Source organism: Haliotis rufescens, unplaced genomic scaffold, assembly GCF_023055435.1.
Source record: "Haliotis rufescens isolate VD_foot unplaced genomic scaffold, xgHalRufe1.0.p SCAF_12, whole genome shotgun sequence".
NCBI classification, from domain to species: Eukaryota; Metazoa; Mollusca; class Gastropoda; order Lepetellida; family Haliotidae; genus Haliotis; species Haliotis rufescens.
In genome coordinates, this window is record NW_025963802.1 from 38,562,460 (window position 1) to 38,588,202 (window position 25,743).

Genomic DNA, 25,743 nt, shown 5'->3' on the forward strand with positions numbered 1-25,743 from the left:
CCATTTTTATAGGAATTGCACTTTTTCATTAGCGATCTGAATAAAAAGAAGCATTTGTATTCCGCTTTAGTTCCGCATTACCACTTTTATACGCTGCTATATTTAGCTGCAAATGTCGGATATCGAGTCAGTAGCATTACCATTGGCGCACTTTGCAGAACGGAGTAAAAATACAAAACAGAAGAAGTGCAGATGATTTTGCTCTTATTAAATGTTTGTGAATTAAACACATAGTTGCATGCCAGAGATATAATTCTCTACGGTGTTTATCCCAGTTCTGGTCGTATCCCAGTTCTGGTCGCTACACACGTCTCGTCCTGCTTTCTGTTCGGACTAACTTTCGTTCCGGTCCGTTGAATATTTAGATATTGTTACGACGCACGTTTGCAGGTTGTTTGAAAGACTGTTAAGTAGGTCAGACTGCTTATTTTGTGCTTGCTGGTGGAGCAGTCTGGTTGTGTGCATTTGGAGGAGCTGCACTTATAGAGAAAACGCCTTTGAATGTAAGTGTATACGAATGTGTGTTCATGCACGTGTTGATAGACAGGGAACTGTTCACCTGAAAAAACAACACGGAATCATATAAGCAAAATAGAGAATTGGATCGGACATAATTTTGGTCCGGGTTGCTTCAAATTTGGAAATGTCCTCTTTATGTTTACCATAGAACTTTGTGGAAGCCTTACCAAGGCATTGACTGTTATCATGATCAAACGACTTTTGAGCAAGAGTTGTATGGCGCTCTTTAAAATCTTCGTACAAGAGCATGCTTTACCTCAATGGAGATTCTTGAGGTTCTTGAACAACAGTCGAGATAAAGGGAAAATTGACTTTTGGAAAGATAAAGTCATCCATCTTGTCATACAGTCTTGTGGGGAGGGGAGTTTTCGTCACTCCTTACAATGATAAATATGATGCAGATGTGACAGCTAGAACGCCGAGGTTCAAGAAAACTATTGACTTTTTATTGACTATTTATGTTAAAAACACGTCCCATTTTAATTCTGGAAACCCAATAGTCCAGAAACTCTACAACACGTCCCATTTTAATTCTGGAAACCCATAAGTCCAGAAACTCTACGGTCTTTGCCCAGTCTCGGTTAAAGGTATTTACAAAACATGCTGGTTTCATGGGAACATACCAAGGAAGAAAAAAAAAAATTGTTCAAAAACTCAATATTTACACTGGGCGAAGACTGGCCCATGGGCAGGCCCATGGGCGAGAATATGTTCCTTTACTCAAAACTCATGTTTTTGTTTCGCAAATACATTAAATGTATTTATTCAAGTATCATGACACAAAATTTAACTCCTTTTAACTTAATTCAACGATTTTATAGCGATATTGAAATATTTCGCCCATGGGCGAGAAAAAGGTAGAAATGTTCCTTTACTCAAAACTCATGTTTTTGTTTCGCAAATACATTAAATGTATTTATTCGAGTATCATGACACAAAATTTAACTCCTTTTAACTTAATTCAACGATTTTATAGCGATATTGAAATATTTCGCCCATGGGCGAGAAAAAGGTAGTAAAGTTCCTTTACTCAAAACTCATGTTTTTGTTTCGCAAATACATTAAATGTATTTATTCAAGTATCATGACACAAAATTTAACTCCTTTTAACTTAATTCAACGATTTTATAGCGATATTGAAATATTTCGCCCATGGGCGAGAAAAAGATAGAAATGTTCCTTTACTCAAAACTCATGTTTTTGTTTCGCGAATACATTAAATGTATTTATTCGAGTATCATGACACAAAATTTAACTCCTTTTAACTTAATTCAACGATTTTATAGCGATATTGAAATATTTCGCCCATGGGCGAGAAAAAGGTAGAAAAGTTCCTTTACTCAAAACTCATGTTTTTGTTTCGCAAATACATTAAATGTATTTATTCAAGTATCATGACACAAAATTTAACTCCTTTTAACTTAATTCAACGATTTTATAGCGATATTGAAATATTTCGCCCATGGGCGAGAAAAAGGTAGAAATGTTCCTTTACTCAAAACTCATGTTTTTGTTTCGCAAATACATTAAATGTATTTATTCAAGTATCATGACACAAAATTTAACTCCTTTTAACTTAATTCAACGATTTTATAGCGATATTGAAATATTTCGCCCATGGGCGAGAAAAAGGTAGAAAAGTTCCTTTACTCAAAACTCATGTTTTTGTTTCGCAAATACATTAAATGTATTTATTCAAGTATCATGACACAAAATTTAACTCCTTTTAACTTAATTCAACGATTTTATAGCGATATTGAAATATTTCGCCCATGGGCGAGAAAAAGGTAGAAATGTTCCTTTACTCAAAACTCAAGTTTTTGTTTCGCAAATACATTAAATGTATTTATTCAAGTATCATGACACACAATTTAACTCCTTTTAACTTAATTCAACGATTTTATAGCGAAATTGAAATATTTCGCCCATGGGCGAGAATATTTTCCTTTACTCAAACCGTATGTTTTTGTTTCGCAAATACATGCAGGTGTTCTAACCATTTTCATGGCACATGATGTAACTCAATTTTACTTAATTCAGCTATTTTATAGCGTTATTGAAATATTTCGCCCATGGGCGAGAATATTTCCCTTTGCTCAAAACTTGTGTTTTAGTGTCGCATATATATAAAGGTGTTCTTAGAAGTTTCATGTCACATAATTTAACAAATTTAAACTCAATTCAACTATTTTACGGCGTTATTGAAATATTTCGATACATCACACTGGGCAATTACGTGACACTAGGTATGCAATATACAGGTACGCGTGCACGTATTTTAATGGAAAAACTATTCGTCTTTTAATGCATAAAGTTTGGCTGAATATCTTACATTCTAACTAACGAAATAATTATTTAATTACATGCGGTGTCCGTAGGAGTAAATTAACACCTTCAGCGCTTTCCGCGGAAGGCGCCCTATGAATATTCATGAGCCTATTGTTATGCTGATAGACATGCATGACGTCACAATGAGAACGGAGTCATTATGCATGCATGTTAAGAATGTCAAGAATGCGGCCTTTGTTAAGAATGTCAAGAATGCGGCCTTTGTTAAAATGTCATAGTTGAGGAATTCTTTAGGAATGCCAGCTATGTGGAATTCTTTAGGAATGCCAGCTATGTGGAATTTAGTCGGGGTAGAATCCTTCAGATTTATACTAGAATGATCCTCATCAAATGGAATGTCATCCCTTTCGTAAAGAAATTTGGAATTCTTTAGGAATGCCAGCTATGTGGAATGTAGTCGGGGTCGATACTTTCAGATGTATACTAGAATCATCGTCATCAAACGGAATGTCACCCTATCGTGAAACAATAGCTACTCATTAATAAGTAGAATGTCGTCATCGAGACGAAGAGGAGAATGTACGAGTTCATTCACCATTTGATCATCACAGTCGACTGCGAGGAAATATATTTTTTTGTCTAACAAAATACAGACGGACCTTTCATTTTTGGATGGAAAAAAGCTGATTCAACCAATACCATCAATCATGTTCACTAAAATAAATGAATAAAAAATAGTAGAGTTTTATAAAATATTTCTCTATTTTATTCACGCCGTGATATATTTCGTTGTAAAAAGTCAGTCTTATTCTTATTTTCAATCTTAATTTTCAACTTTGTGATATATTTCGTTGTAAAAAGTCAGTCTTATTCTTATTTTCAATCTTAATTTCCAACTTTGTGATATATTTCGTTGTAAAAAGTCAGTCTTATTCTTTTTTTCAATCTTAATTTCCAACTCTGAAAGATTTCCTGTTTAGAGATAATACGTTAGTATGTACTCTGAAAATAATGTTTACCTCATCCGACATCTGTATGAATAAAAAATAGTATAGTTTTATTAAAAAAATCTCTACTTTAAAGTCGTAGTAAAAAACTAGTATATGGTCAGAACAAAGCCCAAAACCTCCCGTTGTGGTAATAGGAATGTCTGGAATGTGGGGAAGGGTATGGCACGTCTGGTCTATTATGGAATGTTTGGAATGTTGTAGAATGTCTGGAATCGTATGGTACGTCTGCTCTGTTATGGACTATTGAGAATGAGTATTGGCATGTCTGGAATGTTGTAGAATGTTAGAATCGTATGGTACGTCTGCTCTGTTATGCTCGGAATATTGAGAATTGGTATGGAACGTCTGAAATGTTATAACACGTCTGATCTTTTATGGAATGTCTGCAATGTTCTAACGCACCTGATTTATTATAGAATGTCGCAAATATGTACCCCCAGTTTCATTACACAGATATATTCAACAAAAGCTTTGTACGTTAATTTCCAACTCTGTGATATATTTCGTTGTAAAATGTCAGCCTTATTCTTATTCTTATTTTCAATCTTAATTTCCAACTCTGAAAGATTTCCTTCACTCATATCGTACCCTAAGTTTCCCATCTAAACCCTAAATCCGACCATACACGTTCTTCTTAATTTATATCCGGTTCACATCACATATTATTCACCGAACATGTGATAAATGAATGTAAGTATGTTGTAAAAGCTAGGTTGAAATGAAACACCCCCAGTTCTTTTTAAGGATACATGAACAGTTTCCAAATCCTATTGAAATTCACGAAACACATATCTTCCGTGTAGCATGTATGGGCTTTAAGAATTTTTACCCACCTCAACCCTACGCTGTGATATACCACCGTACATGGTCTTATAGAAATTGCGGGCCTTCGTCTCAAGCAGTTACATGTAACACCTGTTCCAAAAGTTTCAATCGTAAAGACAATTTAGATTCGCATACGAAAACGTACCATTTACATGACAGAGATAATTTGACGTGTCAATTTCTGTCATACCTTTCTTCCGAACTATCCCACCTATAGAAGTCATGTTTCTCACAATCATTGTGGTTCAAACAGTACTCAATCTGCAAGTACTAGCTCTGCTTCTACCAATTAAACGTTTAATTGTAGAACGTGTTCCAAATCTTTTCCTTCCACGAAAGCTCTCACGTCGCACTTAAAACGAAACCATCTGTCTTCTCAAACTGGTCGTGGGGCAGACTCGGCAGCCAAACGCCGGAGACCCAACGAGGCTTTGCAGGGGTGCTATTCTCGACAAGCATAAGGAGGCCGGGCTAGGGAATATGATTTCATTCCTCATGGTAGGGAAGGCCACGATCCATATTTCAGTTTATTGAAAATTCAACCCATTGTTATTCAACATTTAGAATCTGAATTGGCGCAAAAACGAGCCATCAAATGGGGCTTATGCGTCAATTTTAAACTGAGTAAGACTGGACCAACAGGCGAGAAAACTTATATCACGCCTTATTTCAGAACTAGAATGGAACCGACTACTGTAGCCGACGATTTAGACACGCAATTCTTATCATACACGAATAAAATCATGAGAGATTTAGACAATTTTGAAGGGGATAGTTCCAATTTAAACTTTGAAGAGGTCATCAGTGTGAAATTATCCGTTGTGAAATTTCAACCTTTTCGCGGCTCTTCCTACATTCCCCTTCCCAGTCAGCTGCAATGGAAACGTTCTCTGTTGAATATTAAAAACACAGAGGACGAGAAATGTTTTCTGTATTGTGTACTGGCTCACCTGCTCCCTGTTGGGTCAGAGCATGTGCGAGAACAAGTGCATTTTTTCACGGCACATGAGTCTAAACTTCACGTCAAGGGCTTTAACTTTCCCATGCCGTTGAACGATATCGGTCGTTTTGAACCAGAACTAGGATAAACACAATAGAGAATTATATCTGTCACATGCAACTATCTGTTTAATTGTCAAACATTTAATAAGAGCAAAATCATCTGCACTTCTTGTGTTTTTTATTTTTACTCCGTTCTGCAAAGTGTGCCAATTGCAGTGCTACTGACTCGATAACCGTCATTTGTAGCTAAATATAGCATCGCATAAAAGTGGTCATGCGTAACTAAAACGGAATACAATTTCTTCTTTTTATACAGATCGCTAATGAAACAATGCAATTCCTATAAAAAAAGGTCGTGTTGCTTATTATCTGTAATTATTACACATTGTCATGTTTTATTTCTAACCATGATATTACTCCCAAATGTATTATTTGATTGTCTATCATATCATAACCTTCGTGAGATGGTGACATGTTTAATAATAGAGTAAAGTTTTTTGTTGAATAGCTATCTTGGCCACTTCTGAACACAGTGTTTTCCTATGAAATAGCAAAAGCCAAATGAAAATATAAATTATTCTCTAATTTATATATTTTAAAGATGTTATGCCACTTCTTGGTGGGGATATAAGTGTAATAATACAAGTTCCTAGGATGTTTGTGTTATGCTATTTTTGAAGATTATTTTAATTATTCTTCTCATACACAGAAACATAGGAGGAAAATATCTAGGCGTATACACTCATGACATTGTACAATAGGCGATGATGTTCACACTATATATGCAGGAGGGTATGTACAGTAATATAATTATATTATTATTTTGAATATTACTGAGTGTGTCATTAAACATCAAACAGAGAATATGATACACAACAGAGTTAAAAGGGGTACAATTACATTTGTACGATTCAAGGGATTTATAAACCCCAATGCCTCACAGCCATCTGGCAACTGATGCGTGTATTTTTGTTTGTATTCTCAAGTCCAAAAGTCATTTTTTGTGCGTAAATATGATTATTTCTATAATGCAAGAATCTTGTGGTAACAATTATTCAAAATCACTCCATTTGATTATTATTTTTTATTATTATGATGATAAAAGCAACTATTTTTTTTATTAATTTTGGAGGTGCATGTAACTGCTTCAAGGCATAGCAGATGCGGAATGTTAACGATGAAACTCATTGGACCATTCCTGGTAGCTTATTGACATATATACATTGCAGCTTTCATAACCATTTTGCCAGCAAAATGTCCTCATATATATGGAGAGACCATTAAATATTTTATGGTCTCTGATACATATGGAATCTAAATAATATCATTTAATATGATTGAAATAATTAGAAAGGTTTCAAAATTACCAACTTAAGGCAAATAACATATATTTCATAAAACCATCACTAATGGAGAATTGAACTTGTTATCTCATGCTCTGTCATCATTGGCATTACAATTTGCAAGACAAAGCAACAGTAAGAGTTATCCTCCCTTCACAACTGTAATAACCCGCAATTTCTCTGATGCCTAACTAAAGCTCGTTTGGAGCTGTATACCTTTTGACAAAACACACAGGTATAAACAGGGGTGGTAAAAGGGGACGACATGATGAAGTGCAATAACAACCAGATAAGAAACCTACAAAATTGTCTAGTTGCTGAAACAGACAAACGTAAATATCAAGGACAAGAAAACGAGGGAGATCGTATGTTACAAAACGTCGTGAACAGTAGACAGTGTTTCACGATTTACATAATTTTCTTTGATTACAATTTCATATTACTAATACCATGACAATGTTTCTTAAATTTGAGAGAAACTAAGATAAATAAACGTGATTTACTGTATCGTTTACGCCTGAATGTAAACTGAGAGTTTTGTTTTTCCTGTCTATTTTCATAGGTCTTATCAGTAGCAGTGCCCACATGCGCATGTGTTACGAGCCGAGATCATTTCGCCTAAAGCTGAACTTCTTGTGAAATACTATGGGTTCGCGCGCTCTTTTAACACTTGAAACGTTTGATGCGTGTCATTTAAATGCATTATAATATCGTTGGATGAAAAGGGTTAACCTCACGATCATTTGCTACCAACGAGACAAGCCTGCGTGGTTGACTGGTCAACACTTCAGTCTAGAGAGAACTTAAGAATTCCTGATAAACTATTCAAAGTGACATTCCACTTCGCTCAGCCACTCAACATGAAGAGAAAGATGGAAGTTTGGATCAACTATCCAGTGCGACATTCCAATCCATTTAATGAATACCATTTTCAAAATGATAAAACTTTTTTTCGACACGGGTGACCCACATCGTCTCCCAAAGTGGCAGCCTGTATCAGCCTCAATCAGTACAAAGGGTGTCCCGCCCATTCATACAGCCGGATATCGGATGAGGTAAACATTATTTTCAGAGTACATACTAACGTATTATCTCTAAACAGGGTACTGTAACTAAAACAAGGGTTATCATAAGGTATGTGTGTGTGTGTGTGTGTGTGTGTGTGTGTGTGTGTGTGTGTGTGTGTGTGTGTGTGTGTGTGTGTGTGTGTGTGTGTGTGTGTGTGTGTGTGTGTGTTTGGGGGGCGGTTATTACTATAAGACCATTTACGGTGGTATATCACAGCGTAGGGTTGAGGTGGGTAAAAATTCTTAAAGCCCATACATGCTACACGGAAGATATGTGTTTCGTGAATTTCAATAGGATTGGAAAACACTATCGGTGAGATAACGTGTTATAACATTTCAGACGTTCCATACCCATTCTCAACATTCCGAGCATAACAGAGCAGACGTACCATACGATTCTAACATTCTACAACATTCCAGACATGCCAATACTCATTCTCAATAGTCCATAACAGAGCAGACGTACCATACGATTCTAGGCTTTCTACAACATTCCAAACATTCCATAATAGACCAGACGTGCCATACTATTCCCCACATTCCAGACATTCCTATTACCACAACGGGAGGTTTTGGGCTTTGTTCTGACCATATACTAGTTTTTTTACTACTACTTTAAAGTAGAGATTTTTTCAATAAAACTATACTATTTTTTATTCATACAGATGTCGGATGAGGTAAACATTATTTTCAGAGTACATACTAACGTATTATCTCTAAACAGGAAATCTTTCAGAGTTGGAAATTAAGAGTGAAAATAAGAATAAGACTGACTTTTTACAACGAAATATATCACAGAGTTGAAAATTAAGATTGAAAATAAGAATAAGACTGACTTTTTACGACGAAATATATCACAGAGTTGAAAATTAAGATTGAAAATAAGAATAAGACTGACTTTTGCAACGAAATATATCACAGAGTTGGAAATTAAGATTGAAAACAAGAATAAGACTGACTTTTTACAATGAAATATATCACGGCGTGAACTATACTACTTTTTATTCATTTATTTTAGTGAACATGATTGATGGTATTGGTTGAATTAGCTCTTTTCCATCCAAAAGTGAAAGGTCCGTCTGTATTTTGTTAGACAAAAAAATATATTTCCTAGCAGTCGACTGTGATGATCAAATGGTGAATGAACTCGTACATTCTCCTCTTCGTCTTGATGACGACATTCTACTTATTTATGAGTAGCTATATCAAGAGATCGAGGACTGTTTCACGATTCAGATATACAACCGGTATAAAACTGAGAACTGAGATGCCAAGTACAACCTGCATTCACACACGGGAGCAATATACTTGTGTGTATGCCCTCTCCTCTGAAAAATGTATCACAAAAGTATTTGCATTGTAATAAATATAGTTTATAGTTTAGATAAAACTTGGTAATTTGGTAGGTCTCCGACAGATATGATTTTCAGTTTTTTTACACCTTTGATTGATACGGATTACGTACATGTAGTCTAGTCACTGTCTCTAATGTATCTGCTTGTTAGAAATTTCAAATGTCCTGTTATAGCACTGTTCCTAATATAAGGCAGTTTCTTTTATCGGGTATAAATAGTTGATTCGTCTTGTCACGCAGTCATTTTTACTTGATCGAATGATTTCCACAAAAAATTCCGGCAGAGAGTTTTGTATTTTATTATATACTTGTATTGTTATTTGTAGAAGATGCTTACATCACTGTATCTCAGAACGCAAAACTGATAACATTCAAACATGTAATTAGTACACAGTTAATTGTTACATATAATTTCCTTCATATTCCTTTTTGAACAAAAAGCCTACATGTATACTGAAATCGGTGTCAACTGTTAAAAGACTATTAGTGCAGTTAGCCATGGTAAATGGAGAGACAATAATAAGGTGATTAATTATACTCTGTTGCAGAATATGCGGTATAAGTGTAGTCATTTATACATATACACATTATACATATACAGATGAAATACACGATATGATACAGTGCAAGAACAAATTAAGATACGGGTAATATTAAAAATAATTATACGATTATGAATTTAATTAGCATGTTTAAATTTTCAGGCCAACACGGTTGAGATACAGCATCGGCATACTCAACTGGAGTTGTTTTCTGCAGGTCGTAAGTTCATTGTTTGACTGAGCACACTTGTGTCGGGGTTGCGATATTTTCTTCTCTTTGTTGGCATTCTGCCACCGGCCTGAATTTTGAGAAAGGTCTCAGCATGGGACTGTTAATTTCTTCTTAATGATGTCTACAAGCTTACAAACTTGTAGATGTTGGGGCGGTTAGGACCAAACTTGTTCAGCTCAGAGTGTTAGTGGCCCTGGAACCCATAGTGTCAAACAGGTTCTGCACAATACGTCCATCAGATTCTACTGTTCAGCAACATTGTCACTGAAGCTGTCAATCCCTTATAACAACGGTAACAACAACCAGGGTGAGGACACAGTAAGGTTAAACCGTGTCCAACAGACAATCTCAGGTGGCTAACGCCATATCTCCCATCAAGTCAGCTCTGTTTTTAAGCGCATAATTATGTTTTTACATATTGAGATAAAAGGAATTAAAAAAATCATATTTAACAAACCTACACATTACCAAATACAAAACTTTATAACCCTTTCTAGACTTCGTTCCAATTAACCTGGATCATTCAACACGCTCGCGAAGGTCGTTACGACTTTAAAATGAATACGTCTAAAGTGTACAAGTAAATTTTAACTGTATCATATATACTCATGATAAGCAATTATTTTCGTTCCTAATTCGAATGAGCACATTCTGACGCTAAATCTGCAAAAGGACAGACAAAATATTTTTTGTACAATGCAAACGATACAAACGTAGCGGCTGATAATAGAGACAATGATTTAATAATCTGCAATATATCATTTGTTCTCGTTCAATCTATTGTACAAATTGAAGTGATTATAAAGTTTCAAGGAGTACTAAAATGTTGTGGTATTATGAATGTATTTAGAATATGAATAGCGAAAAACAGTCACCATATCGGATGTACATGTATAACTTGTCTTCCAACACCACGCTTGTGCCGAGGCCCACGGACATAAAACTAATGGGTCCCATAAAAGGAGCAAATAGTTTCGCAGATACTACTTGCTATGGTTCACTCGGAATTGTCAGACGACATAATCATCAGTCAGACCAGTCAAGTGTGACCAGCGTGCCTGCCTGGTTTTACCTCCTCATTACTGAGCTGCCCAATACTGTCATACTGTGGGCAGTGTAAGCGGCTCTAACTCGTTGAGTGTTACAGATTAACCAGATTATGATTGTGTTTGTAAGTTGCGTTTAATCTGTGTCGGGTTGCAGTTGTTTTATAAGGCAAGATCAGGGGTAATTTTTTCAATGAAACCTTTTAGCCGTTGAGTTTGTTTTACATTCATTTCATTAAATACATTGTTAGGTAGAATAATAACACGTTATATAGATTAAACATCTCCCTAACCTGAGTATAATCTCACATGTACTCTAAGTACCGTACTATATTACTTTGCGGAGACACTGAGTATAATTTTTGAGTTGGCATTGCATGCTGTCTGAATGACTTCACACAAATCCCTGCGTCAATGGACCCGTGAAGATCTTCAACAACCCATTCTTGGCGTAAATGGGCGACAGCGCTTGTCGTAAGAGGCGACTACCGGGATCGGGTGGTCAGGCTCGCTGACTTGGTTGATGCATGTCATCGTATCCCAATTGCGTGGATCGATGCACATGATGTCAATCACTGGATTGTCTGGTCCAGACTCGATTATTCACAGAGGGCCGTCATACAGCTGAAATATTGCTAAGTGCGGCGTTATACAACTAACAAACAAACAAAACTTTAAAAATTTGAGGAATTCACAACAATCACTATGACGAGGTATGCATATCTTGCAATCAACCTGAATCCAGTTACTGGAATGTCAAACCCGGGCTTGGTTAAAACAAGAATTGCAGTTAGATCCGCTATATGCTGTAGATCTCCTGTAGTCAAGAGATGCAATAGCGAGGCAGAACTATGTAAATTTATGAGGGACAGACAACTACTCGAACATATATAAACATAGCAGCCAAAGATAAAAACGAAATCATATCATGTACGAAAAAAGAAATCATATCAACACAAAAAGAGAAAGTGTATGAGTACTAAAACTTGCAATAGATATGCGTACCCTACGTACACACATGAGTCCCATTCGACAGTCTACAACACACGAATAACTGTCAAACAAGTTTGGGTACCCCTTCTGTTCAGGCAAGTTATTTAGTTCAATAATTTTGTATTAATATCCTTTTCAATTTGTTTTCACCATTTTCCCTAATCCATGCATGTTTATGTTGCTACATCTTATTGCTCATGTTTCCAAGTAGTGTAAAACACTTTAATGTTTCTCCTTCTTAATCTAACGTTATAACATTTCAGGTCATTACCATCATCTAATACACAAGAGATGATACCAAGACATATTTTATTCGGTTTTATGGTCTATGCGGTCTTACAATTGATTTTATTAGTCTTTAAACCTTATGTCTAGTAAATATTTTCACAAACAGGGCTGTTAGCTGATACAAGGAATGTAACATCCAGTTGAGGACTGAATACGACGTACGTTAGTCTGTTAACGACGTATCTACAATTAATATTTTGAATAAGCCGATAATACGCCAGTTGTGACAGGGATGATGGTATGGTAGCTGTTGCAGACAGATTGACAGCCGTTGTTACGTGAGTCACTAGGTTATTAGTACGGCATTGGCCTTGTTGATTGTTACTATACTTTGAGGATTTCTGTGGCCAGTGGCGGACGTAATTCAAACTCCTTCCACACTGACATCGCACCAAATATATTTGTGTACCGATGACATAACTCTTACTGACAGGGTAGGGTGGTAGTTCACGCGAAACGGACGACACTGTGTAAATTGAGCGGCTCCTTTGATATCGCCTCACAACATACTTTTAATGAATGACCCATTAAACGATGATACACATCAGGATCGCGGAGAAAACACAAGATTCGTTCTCGTTGAATATATATATCAAGGCACTAATTCATCTTTCATAAACTTTTTGTGTCGTTGTGCTTAATATATCCACATATCAACGAAAATAAGTAATACATGTATCCACAAAAAAATATACATGTACAGGCTAGGTATTTGCCCACAGCAACACATGCATAACTGTTTATTCACGCGTGATGTGGCAGATTGTAATTGACCGAGAGCAAGTATTGTAGAATCACCTGTAAATAAGGCCGACACTGTCATTAGACAAAACGTACTAATGAGAATATGAGAATTATCATAAGAAGGCTGTTGCGTTTTTCTTAACTATTACCATTTTCATACCAAAAGTGACAATGCAGTTTAAAGGTGCTTTAGTGTCACAATATTCACTCACGTTTTCCTCAATCGCATTGAAACATAATTGCCACTGGTCAGTTCGACACCGCATGTAATTAAATAAATATTTCGAGATTTCGTTAGAATGTAAGATATTCAGCCAAACGTTATGCAATAAAATACGTATAGTTTTTTTCCATTAAAATACGCGCACGCGTACCTGTATATTGCATACCTAGTGTCACGTAATTGCCCAGTGTGATGTATCAACGGGACATAAAATGGGAAATGAAATAGAAACTAACTAAACTTTAATGTTGTGGAAAATAACTCCAATGAATTTGAGTACACGCACATGAAATCGTATGATAAACTGTCAAAACGTTTTGAGAGGTAAGGCCGGGTTCATTAAAGATCGCTATAATATGTAAAACAGGTGAAATTTGTAGAACTTCTATAAAGGAAACATCCAACCAAATGCCCTTTTTGAATAGTAATGTAATGATATAATATAAAGTATATTTCACATGATACAGTACACTTTGCACACAGTTAGTTGATGCTTTAAAGGGACTGACGAAAACATGGGAGAAATATTTTAATAACGCCGTAAAATAGTTGAATCATGTGTCATGCTTGTAGATACACCTTTATGTATTTGCGAAACTAAAACTGTTCAGCAAAGGAAAATATTCCCGCCCATGGGCCAATCTTTCTCGTCCAGAGCGAAATATTTCAATAACGCCGTAAAATAGTTGAATTAAGTTAAAATTTGTTAAATTATGCGACACTAAAACACTAAGAAATCTTTTTCAACAAGAGAAATCTTTTTAAACAAATTCTGCTCTAATATTTCTATATGTAATTATTTTCTTTTATTTTTTAAATTAGACTTCTAAGATGAAGCACAAACTCTCTCACTTCATGCATCTGCTATGCGTGGAAGCAGTTACATGCACCTCCACCATTAATATAAAAAATAGTTGCTTTTATCATCATGTACACAATAATCAAATTGAGTGATTTTGAATAATTGTTACCACTAAAATCTAACATGATAATGATAGTAATATTACAAAAAATGACTTTGGGACTTGAGAATACAAACAAAAACACACGCATCAGTTGCCAGAGGGCTGTGAGGTGTTGGGGCTTAGAAATCCCTTGAATAGTACAAATTTAACTTACCCCTTTCAACTCTGACATGTTGAGTAGTCATCGTTTGATGTTAAATGACACACTTAGTTATATTCAAAATACTTAATATTATTATATTGATGTAGATACCCTCCCAAATATATTTTGTGAACATCATCGCCTATTGTACAATGTCATGAGTATTTATTCCTAGATATTTACCTGCTGTGTTACTGTGTATGAAAAGAAATATGTCCAACTCTCATAACTCTTGAAAAATAGCATAACACAAACATCCTAGGAACTTGAATTATTACACTTATATCCCCACCAATGAGTGGCATAACATCTTTAAAATACATAAATTAGAGAATAATTTTATTTTCATTTGGCTTTTGCTATTTTGTAGGAAAACACTGTGTTCAGAAGTTGCCAAGATAGCTATTTAACAGAAAATTTACTCTGTTATTAAACATGGCACCACCTCACAAAGGTTATGATATGATAGACAATTAAATAATACATTTGGGAGTGATATCATGGTTAGAAATTAAACATGGCAATGGGCAGTAATTACAGATAATAAGCAACACGACCATTTTTATAGGAATTGCACTTTTTCATGAGCGATCTGAATAAAAAGAAGCATTTGTATTCCGCTTTAGTTCCGCATTACCACTTTTATTCACTGCTATATTTAGCTGCAAATGTCGGATATCGAGTCAGTAGCATTGCTATTGGCGCACTTTGCAGAACGGAGTAAAAATACAAAACAGAAGAAGTGCAGATGATTTTGCTCTTATTAAATGTTTGTGAATTAAACACATAGTTGCATGCCAAAGATATAATTCTCTACGGTGTTTATCCCAGTTCTGGTCGTATCCCAGTTCTGGTCGTTACACACGTCTCGTCCTGCTTTCTGTTCCTTACTAACTTTCGTTCCGGTCCGTTGAATATTTAGATATTGTTACGACGCACGTTTGAAGGTTGTTTGAAAGACTTTTAAGTCGGTCAGACTGCTTGTTAGTGCTTGCTGGTGAAGCAGTCTGGTTGTGTGCATTTGGAGGAGCTGCACTTATAGAGAAAACGCCTTTGAATTTAAGTGTATACGAATGTGTGTTCATGCACGTGTTGATAGACAGGGAACTGTTCACCTGAAAAAACAACACGGAAGCATATAAGCAAAATAGAGAATTGGATCGGACATAATTTTGGTCCGGGTTGCTTCAAATTTGGAAATGTCCTCCTTATGTTTACCATAGAAGCCTTTGTGGAAGCCTTACCAAGGCATTGAATGTTATCATGATCAAACGACTTTTGAGCAAGAGTTGTATGGCGCTCTTTAAAATCTTCGTACAAGAGCATGCTTTACCTCAATGGAGATTCTTGAACAACAGTCGAGATAAAGGGAAAATTGACTTTTGGAAAGATAAAGTCATCCATCTTGTCATACAGTCTAGTGGGGAGGGGAGTTTTCGTCACTCCTTACAATGATAAATATGATGCAGATGTGACAGCTAGAACGCCGAGGTTCAAGAAAACTATTGACTTTTTATTGACTATTTATGTTAAAAACACGTCCCATTTTAATTCTGGAAACCCAACAGTCCAGAAACTCTACGGTCTTTGACCAGTTTGGGTAAAAGTTATTTACAAAATTAAACATACTGTTTTCATGGGGATATAAAAGGAAGAAAAAATATTTAAAAAAAACTCAATATTTACACTATGTCGCCCATGGGTAGGCCCATGGGCAGGAATATTTTCCTTTGCTCAAAACTCTTGTTAGTAGTGGAAAATGTATAACTTCGAATTCATGAAAAGAATAGGGGAATCCTCTAAACAAATAGACCGATGAATAGACAGACGACGGGGTACAATGGAGCGGGTAAATATTGACGGAGGGTTTGGGGAGGATTTAGAACAATGGCCGGTGACCTCACCGTGGCCTATATAGATAGCCCGCGTCGTGTATCAAAGCCGCTGACTTTCCGCACTGTACACACGTTGAAGTTTATAGGTCACCAGTGTCATGAAGGAAACGGGTGAATGTGGTAGCCCTTACCCGCTGTGTAAACAGTCAGTAGTTTATTCAGTAGTACGACCACATGACCTACTCAGTGCTGGTAAAGCTGTAGTGAGGTAAATATCTTAATCTAATACTTGAGTACATTGTTGCGTATGCTTGACACGGAGTGTGTTTACTGTCGAGAATCAGCGACTATTCATGAACAGCTGTAAGTTGACTTTCACTGGTTTTTAATATGATAAAACAGTCGTCTGAAAACCTTTTTCATCGTCACAGAATGAGACCACGAAGAACTACAGACCGTACGTAATGCAGTTATGTGCAGTTGATAATGTTAACTGTTTATTTCGAGTACTACGGATACAGTTATTTTCCAACCCTGAACAAAATTTGAAAAGAAGGAATCTCGATCATACATACATAACTTAGGGTAAGTAGTACCAACTTATACCAATACAAACGTACACACACACACACACACACACACACACACACACACACACACACACACACACACACACATACATACATAATAATATATATATAGTAATAATTTAATAAGTGGAGTAAGATTGAACACAGTTTTAATTGGTTAGCGCTTTCACCTCATACTACGTTCGAGTCTCATCAGGCCATAACTGAATAACGGACATGAAGTAGTAACATATAGTTACGTGACGTCATAACATTTAGGAGAACTATGGCGTCACAATACCAAGGTGACAATGGACAAATAAATTACGCCTTTACATTTCACTTAGGCGCGTATTTATGAATGAAATGTTGCTCTTTTTGAAACAATGTAGGTTCATGATCAAAATTTAGCTTATATAGCGGGAAAACTAAAAAGTTGCCACTTCCACATGTATCTAAATGTTCACTGAGTGGAATCGTGCGGTTGTGTGGCTGCTTTATTTGTGAACGGTGAAGATTCATTCTTCTTTTTAATTTAAGTTCTGTCTTTCCGATATACTTTTGATTGCATCCACTACAAACAATCAAGTAAATAACATTTCTAGTATCACAAGTCATATTTTGTTTAACAGTAAATTTAGTGTCCTTTGAACAGCCTTCAATTATATTGCTGCAAGTTAGGCAACGTTTGTCGCCGCACTTAGAAACCTGTGGAGTGATGACAACAGAATCAAATTTAGAACTTGTCAAAATCTTTCTAAGATTTTGGGGTTGTCTTTGGCTGTTGATAATTTTGTATTTGCTCAATATCTTCTCCATTTTAACACTTTGATTCAAAATAGGCAGGTATCGTTGAACCATTGATAATGATTTTTCATGATTAGGGTTGAAGGTAGATACTAGAGTTAAATTATTCCCCATATTGTTTTCTTCAAACTTTTCTCTCAGTTTTAGTTGCTCAATACTTAGCGCCTTCAGTATGCTATCTTCAATTAGCTTTGCGGATAATTTTGATGCAGTAGGAAACTCTTAAGTTCTGCAAGGGGGGTAGTTTTAACATCATTCCCAGAAACAATGGTACAAATACGTCTTCCGAGACAGTGAGGGATATTACGTTTTGTATGATACGGGTGACATGATCCAAATTCCAAATATTGGTGCGTATCAGTATCTTTATAAAAGATATCAGTTTGTACAAATCTCCCAGATATTAAATTGATTCTTACATCGAGAAAGGTAAAACTGGATTTGCTTTTTTCCATAGTGAAATTGAGTGACGCATTAAGTGAATTTAAAATTTCATGAACAGCTGTAAGTTGACTTTCACTGGTTTTTAATATGATAAAACAGTCGTCTGAAAACCTTTTTCATGAATATTCAATTTGTTCTTTCATAGATTCACCAAGAGTATCTCTCACCTTACCATAAAACATATTCTCTAAAAATCCAAACACAAGGGTGGCATAAGTAGGGGCTACCTTAGTACCCATGGCTACTCCTTTCTTTTGTGAATAATAAGATCCATCAAAATAAACCATGTTATTGGTAATAACCAACTTCAATGCATCAATGACTCAAAATATATATATACAGGTTAGGTATTTGCCCACAGCAACACCTGCATAACTGGTGCATAACACGCGTGGTGTGGCAGATTGTAATTGACCAAGAGCAGGTATTGTAGAATCACCTGTAAGTAAGACTGACAGTGTAATTAAATACAACGTATTAATGAGTGAATGAGTAAAATGAGAATTATCATAAGAAGGATGTTTTTTGTCTGAACACATTTTTATACTAAAAGTGGCAACGCATTTAAAAGTTGCTTTTGTGTCAAAATGTTCACTCAAAATTTCTTCAATCGCCTTTATTGGTCAGTTCGACACCGCATATAATTAAATAATTATTTTAGGATAATGCTTTAGCAGAAGTAGATGCTGCACCATTGCAAGAAAAAACACAAAGACTTGAGTTGGATGTAAGGCCACAGGTTTATATACAGAAAAGTACAAGGACTGGAGAACTCTCCAGGGCTGGGAAACGCTAAACACGGCTGACTGTCAATCCGAAGGTGCCCGGACAGAACAGCAAACGCGGCTCCGAGGGTACAAACCATACGGAGCCAAATGATCGGACCCCCTCAGGGAAAAGCACATAGGGGGTCTGCTGTAGGCTCTACAACCACCATTATACAATAGGGCCTAGAGGGTAAGCCTCAAATACCTCCAAAACACCAAAATCACTACTCCCAGCCCAAAAGTGTTCCGCGACGCATACAAACCAATTGTCGTGCGATGTTATGTGTAGAATGTGCTAATCCATGATCTTCACCTGTTGTGCACATACAAACCCCTGTGACTTGTTCGACGCATGTTTATGCCAGGACAGCTCTTGCCTCGCATATACTGAATTGTCCAAAACTTGCCACAACTACAATATAAAGGTAAACAAGCAGCAGTACATGTTACCGACACATACAAATACTTGAAATTAGATTAACTATCAACTGAGGAAAAGTTATACAGATACATTGGCGGATACAGAGGGCGCGGGGTGTATGGGTGGTGGTGGGGGTGGGGGTGGGGGTGGGGGTGGGGGTGCGGGGGTTCGCACACACCCCTTTTTATTTCGAAAAAAATCTTTATTTCTGTATAAATTACCACCAAAGAAAATAAATAGATCTTAATTGTGCACCCCCCCCCCCCCCCCCCCCCCCCCCACCACCCAACCCCCCTTTTCAAAAGAGCTGTATCCGCCCATGAGGTATATATGTTTAAAAAGAGAAGTAATGGGAGGGATGGGAGGGAATAAACGTGTTACCGGTGTGGTTGTGTGGATGAAAAAGAGGATGTAGCAACTAAATTCAGCTGCAACACGGGTTACTTCCCATGTGAAGAACAATTCCTTGATAGTACACTGATAAGGTACCTTGCACTATTAAACCAGGAAGAGTAGCTTCCCTTGCACTATTAAACCAGGAAGAGTAGCTTCCCTTTGACCGTGGAACACAAATGCAGGGGGAGAAAGCCCCTTGAATTGGAATAATGTAAGATTACCAAAATAATGCATTTTATTAATTAATAATATATTTAGTTATTTCGAGATTTCGTTATGCAATGAAAGACGAATCGGGGTTTTTTTCCATTAAAATACGCGCACGTGTACCTGTATATTGCATACCTAGTGTCACTTAAATTGCCCAGTGTCATGTATCAACGGGACATAAAATGTGAAATGATAAAGAAACTCACTAAACTTTAATGTTGTTGAAAATAACGCCAATGAATTGGAGTACACGCGCATGAATTTGTATGATAAACTATCAAAACGTTTTGAGAGTTTGGGCCGGGTTCATTAAAGATCGTTACAATATAAAAAAAGGTAAAATTTGTAAAACCTCTATAAAGTAAACATCCAACCAAAGGCTCTTTTTAAATAATAATCTAATGATATAATATAAAGTATATTTCATAAGATACAATATACTTTGCACACAATTAGATAATGCTTTAAAGGGACTGACGAAAGCATGGGAGAAATATTTTAATAACGCCACAAATTAGTTCAATTAAGTAAAAATGAGTTGAATCATGTGTCATGCTTGTAGACACACCTTTATGTATTTTTGAAACTGAAACTGTTGAGCAAAGGAAAACATTCTCGCCCATGGGCCAAACTTTCTCGTCCAGGGCGAAATATTTCAATAACGCCGTACAATAGTTGAAATCAAGTTAAAATGAGTTAAATTATATGTCATAAAACTTCTAAGAACACCTTTATGTATTTGCGAAACAAAACCACGAGTTTTGAACAAAAGAAAATATTCTCGCCCACGGGCCAAACGTTTTCTCGCCCATGGGCGAAATATTTCAATAACGCTATAAAATCGTTGAATCAAGTTAAAATGAGTAACAATAACATTATGGGTCATGAAACTTGTAAGAACACCTGTATATATTTGGGAAACAAAAACATGGGTTTTGAGCAAAGGAAAATATTCTTGCCCATGGGCCAAACCTTTTCTCGCCCATGGGCGAAATATTTCAATATCGCCATAAAATCGTTGAATTAGGTTAAAATTAGTTAAATTGTATGTCATGAACTTGTAAGAACACTTGTATGTATTTGGGAAACAAAAACAAGAGTTTTGAGCAAAGGAAAATATTCTCGACCATAGGTCAAACCTTTTTTTCGCCCATGGGCAAAATATTTCAATATCGCTATAAAATCGTGGAATTAGGTTAAAATGAGTTAAATTTTGTGTCATGATACTTATAAGAACTACATTTATGTATTTGGAAAACAAAAACATGATTTTTGAGCAAAGGAAAATATTCTCGCCCATGGGCCTACCCATGGGCCACACTTCGCTCATGGGCAGGCCATAGTGTAAATATTGAGTTTTTGAACAATTTTTTTTCCATGTTTTCTTTCTTAGTATGTTCCCATGTACAGCATGTTTATTTTTGTAAATACCTTTGACCCAGTTTCTGGACTATTGGGTTTCCAGAACTTAAATGGGACGTGTTAAAATGAAATACAACGTGAAAACGTCACTGCTACACATACAAGGCGGTTTCACTGATCTCTTTCATTTCCAGGTCAGATGGATAAAACAGTGGAAGGGAATGATCTGTTTGAACATTATTGAACAAAACGTCAGGAAGCCAGTATACAATCATGTAAAGTCAACTTCGAAATGTCAGAAACCTGAAAATGAAATCAGATCAAAATACATTTAGCAACACCTAAATTTGGTAATTAATATCCAATCAAATAATACTATGTATATCATTATTCAGTATCTACAATCATCCTCAACAAGATCACTAAGACTAACCAGTCATCTTCAGCACATGTAATTACTTATCCCTCATCTAAGAAGGGACAGTCGTGTGGTGATATGCATAATTCTTCTTATCAATAATCATCCTCAAATTCATACTCATGTAGGACTGTATGTCTTTGTTTGGTAACATAAATACAGGCTAATTGTGCGCTATATGTGTCCAAGTAAGCCCTCAGTCAATGACAGAAATGATTGAGTTGCATTAGTGAACATACACCTTTATATTTTCCTGTACAGGTTCGAAGTTCCTGAAGATGTGCATTTGAATCTTTTGTACCTAATCTAACATAAAGAGAACACATAATAGTGCATTTACATTAAATGCTGTTTGCAAATCCTACCTTCTAATTTTATCATTTACATAGAACTGGAACATTTTGACAAATATATACTTAGAAGTGTGTATTTGTTCTACGCATGAAATTTGTTATGCTATTTTATACTTTCAGCATTTTTACAGATAAAACAAAAGAAGGCTGACGAAAGACCTGCATCTCAAGGATGTCCGTCCGTATACTCTCTTCAGCGATACGAACACATTTACATATTCACAAAATACATACAGCTGTATCTGTGAGATACTATGCAGGTCGCCCAAGAGCATATGTGCCATATGGAAAAACAGGAGACGGAAATTATGGATCAACACTCGGAAAGCAGAATGCTGGCTACATGGAACCAGTACGAGACAAGATCCTTAACTTGGTCAAATCCATTCCATTCACTGCCAAAGACTCAGTGTTCAACATAGGCGACTATGGCGCAGCTGATGGCTCTGCTTCCATGGTCTTCATTGGGCAGATGTTGGCAACTCTGAAAGATCAGCACGGTCCAGAGGCACAATTCCAGGTCATCTATGAAGACTTGGAAGTGAATGATTTCAATTCCCTGTTCAAACGTATGTCAGGAATCATTCCCGAACCTCCTTCATACCTTCTGGAAATGGACAACGTCTATGTTTTCGCTGATGGGACAAACTTCTACAAACAATGTGTACCTTCAAATTCAATGCATTTCATCATGAGTATGATCTCTGTTCACTGGCTGTCGAAGACTCCAACAAACTTTAAGGACTCAATTTACAAAACCCCTGAGAGTAGTGCTGAGGAGAAGATGGCTTTAGAAAAACACTCTGAGATCGACTTCGAGACCTTCTTACTTTGGAGAAGTCGAGAAATGAAAAAGGGAGGCCTGCTTATTCTTGGTGCCGGATGTGAGACTGTAGACAAGAACAGTGGAAAAATCAAGTATATTGTTGAGACGTTCATAACGTTACTCACTAAGGTTTGGCAGGAATATAGAGAATCTGGGAAAATCTCAAAAGAAGAATTTTTGAATACAAATCTTTCATTTTGCCTTCACAGCATGGCTCAGCTGAGAAAACCATTCGATGACAAAATGTCAGCAGTTTCCAAATCCGGACTCTGTCTCTTGTCAGCTGAAACGGTTATCAACCCTGACATATTTTACACAACATGGAGGGAAAAGAAAGACAAGGAAGGGATTGATGACAGTGAGGAGTTTGCTCGGATGTACACATCGGCCCATAGGAACTGGAGCAATAGCACCTTCATGAACGGCCTCTCAGACTCCCGCTCACAGGAGGAGAAGAAGAAGATAGTGGATGAGTTCTATGACAGTGTTGAAAAACGAATTTCAAAGCTGAGCCCCGAAGAATTCAAGGATGATTTGCGATTCACATATCTTGTGATCAGAAAAGAATAGCCAGCTTACAATCCTCAAGAAGAGCAAGACTTTGTATCATGTCCACATACATACATATAAATGCATAATAACTAATACTATGTTATCGATTTTAATTCTTTAATGTCCCACAATACTTGAAATTTCAAGAAGCACGTTTCAATTTCGAACACCACACGAACACCATTTCACCCAAGTTGTTTAACTTTAGGAACAGGATATGGATTTGGCATCTTGTGATGTAATTCCACTACTTGTGGCTGCCAAGACTGATTATACTGCTTCCAACACGTTGGTCATGCATACAAACTGGTGACTTCTCTAATATTGACAACCTTCGTCAGTTATTCAAATGTGAATCAACATGTCGTAAGGAGCCTCCTGTCCGTTGAGATTACAACTTTAAAATAATGATGGATACTGTCAAAGAATCTGCCAACACATTATTCCCAAGAGCAGAGGAACCTGTTTTTCAGAGTGTGTTAGGTCAGTACGTGATGTTGTCATTGGGAGAATGAAATTGAAAAATGGGAACCAGAACTGGAGTAAATATATTCTGTTCCAACCAGATGTCATCTAAAGTCTGGTTTCCCTCCCTATATGAAATGTTTGCAGTTTGTCCCACTGCAAAGGTCTCAAATAACATAACCATTATATCTTATGTCATTACAATTAATAACATTAGAGGAAAATATGAAGAGTGTATATCATTTTATTGAGGACAGAGCAGGATTACATGCTTCTCATCTTCTAAAACAGAGCATTTAATACAAAGAATATCATTAATATGTACAGTACTTCAACGTATTCGTAGTTTCTGTAAGCTAATACATTATACCCACTTCCAGATTGTTAATTACTTCTATGTGATATGTGCAAATATCAATAGACAGATATGTCACCGACATATTGAGCAAACCATAAGAAAGGCAGAGTAGCCCAATTTGGGTATGTTCTATTGCAGGTTTGTTGCAGCGTATCATATTATTGAAATATCTTGTGGCAGTGAAACCTGATTGAGTCAGTCCCGAATAAGACTCACTGAACTTTCGGTTGACTAATTCCGTAATATCTCTTTGTGTAAATTCTCATATCTCACTTCCATAAGTACAATTTCCTGAATAAATTTTCGAAAGCATTTATGAGTTACATTTCCTCCAATACGTATTACAATTAACAACACTAACACCACAAACATTGGAGAAGTACTATCAGACCCTATTTAGTGTAATCTTCAGTTTTAGAAAACCGATTTCATTATAAGAAATTATTTTAAGGGAATTTACACTATGAAAGATCTCTGTAATGAAGATGAGATAGTGCCCTTTAGTGAACTGAAAACAAAATACTAAATTAAAATTAGTGACTATTACCAAGTTCTATTAAACATACCAAAATCCTGGAAAGATACTATAAGAAATAATCACATTATCTTATATAATCAACATTTAAATACAAATTTGATGGACTTGTTTGTAGCGCCTAAAGGCTCCAGATATTTTGATATGCGTGTTTTAGTGCTGACATTGATTTAATTTTGTTGATATGACTCATGTCATTTGAATTGTTAGTGCTGTAAATAAACATATGAGTAACAGTTTGTGGTGTTCTTTCCTTACTCCTTACTGGCTGACAAATGGATGAAGAAAGGACTGAGTCGTAGGTAACAGGCATGGGATTAGTAATGAATCAACCATTACTAAAAGTGTCTAACAAATGGGATGTCTGACAGATGTCTAACAATGAATGTAAAGACACAAGACAACGACGACCACCGGACTTTGTCGGATGGTGCCGGAAGACAGACAATTAAGCGAGAGGGAAACGGTACGGTCACTAGACCGTGACTGTACTGTTTTTCTCCTTTTTTCCAACATTTGAAATAATTGGTTCACGTTTCTTTGTTCCCACATATGTTGATACCTTTGCCATCAAGGCTCATATGACCCCACCCCCCGTCATAAAGTTGTCCTTTGTAGTGAATTCAATATGAAATCGGCTGTTAACTCAAGGTGTGAAAGTCTTTCTTGTTTTATTTCCTGAAAGATGAGGATAAGTTGTCCTGCTTTTGATTTAATAGAAGTTAGATCAATAGTTGAAGTCAAGTTTTTGAAGATAGCAAATGGTAGTTTTCGATCGAACTGCCACCAAAACTACATCATAGAATTCTAAGTCGACAGTCTTGGTGTTTTCGTTGCTGGT

The 25,743-nt window shown here is 36.3% G+C and overlaps 1 protein-coding gene across 2 annotated transcripts; it reads left to right on the forward strand.

The window, feature by feature from the left end:
• The first annotated feature begins 440 nt into the window (after window positions 1-440).
• LOC124136553 (benzoate carboxyl methyltransferase-like) lies at window positions 441-25,141 on the forward strand. 2 transcript variants are annotated; one of them, XM_046502470.2, is made up of 3 exons: window positions 441-503; window positions 10,114-10,171; window positions 22,287-25,141. In XM_046502470.2, the coding sequence occupies exon 3, from the start codon at window positions 22,339-22,341 to the stop codon at window positions 23,560-23,562; it is 1,224 nt and encodes a 407-aa protein (XP_046358426.2). In that variant the 5' UTR covers window positions 441-503; window positions 10,114-10,171; window positions 22,287-22,338; the 3' UTR covers window positions 23,563-25,141. The 2 variants fall into 2 exon arrangements, with proteins under 2 accessions (XP_046358426.2, XP_048249571.1); XM_048393614.1 differs by lacking the exon at window positions 10,114-10,171 and having other exon boundaries at window positions 445-503.
• Window positions 25,142-25,743: the final 602 nt, after the last annotated feature.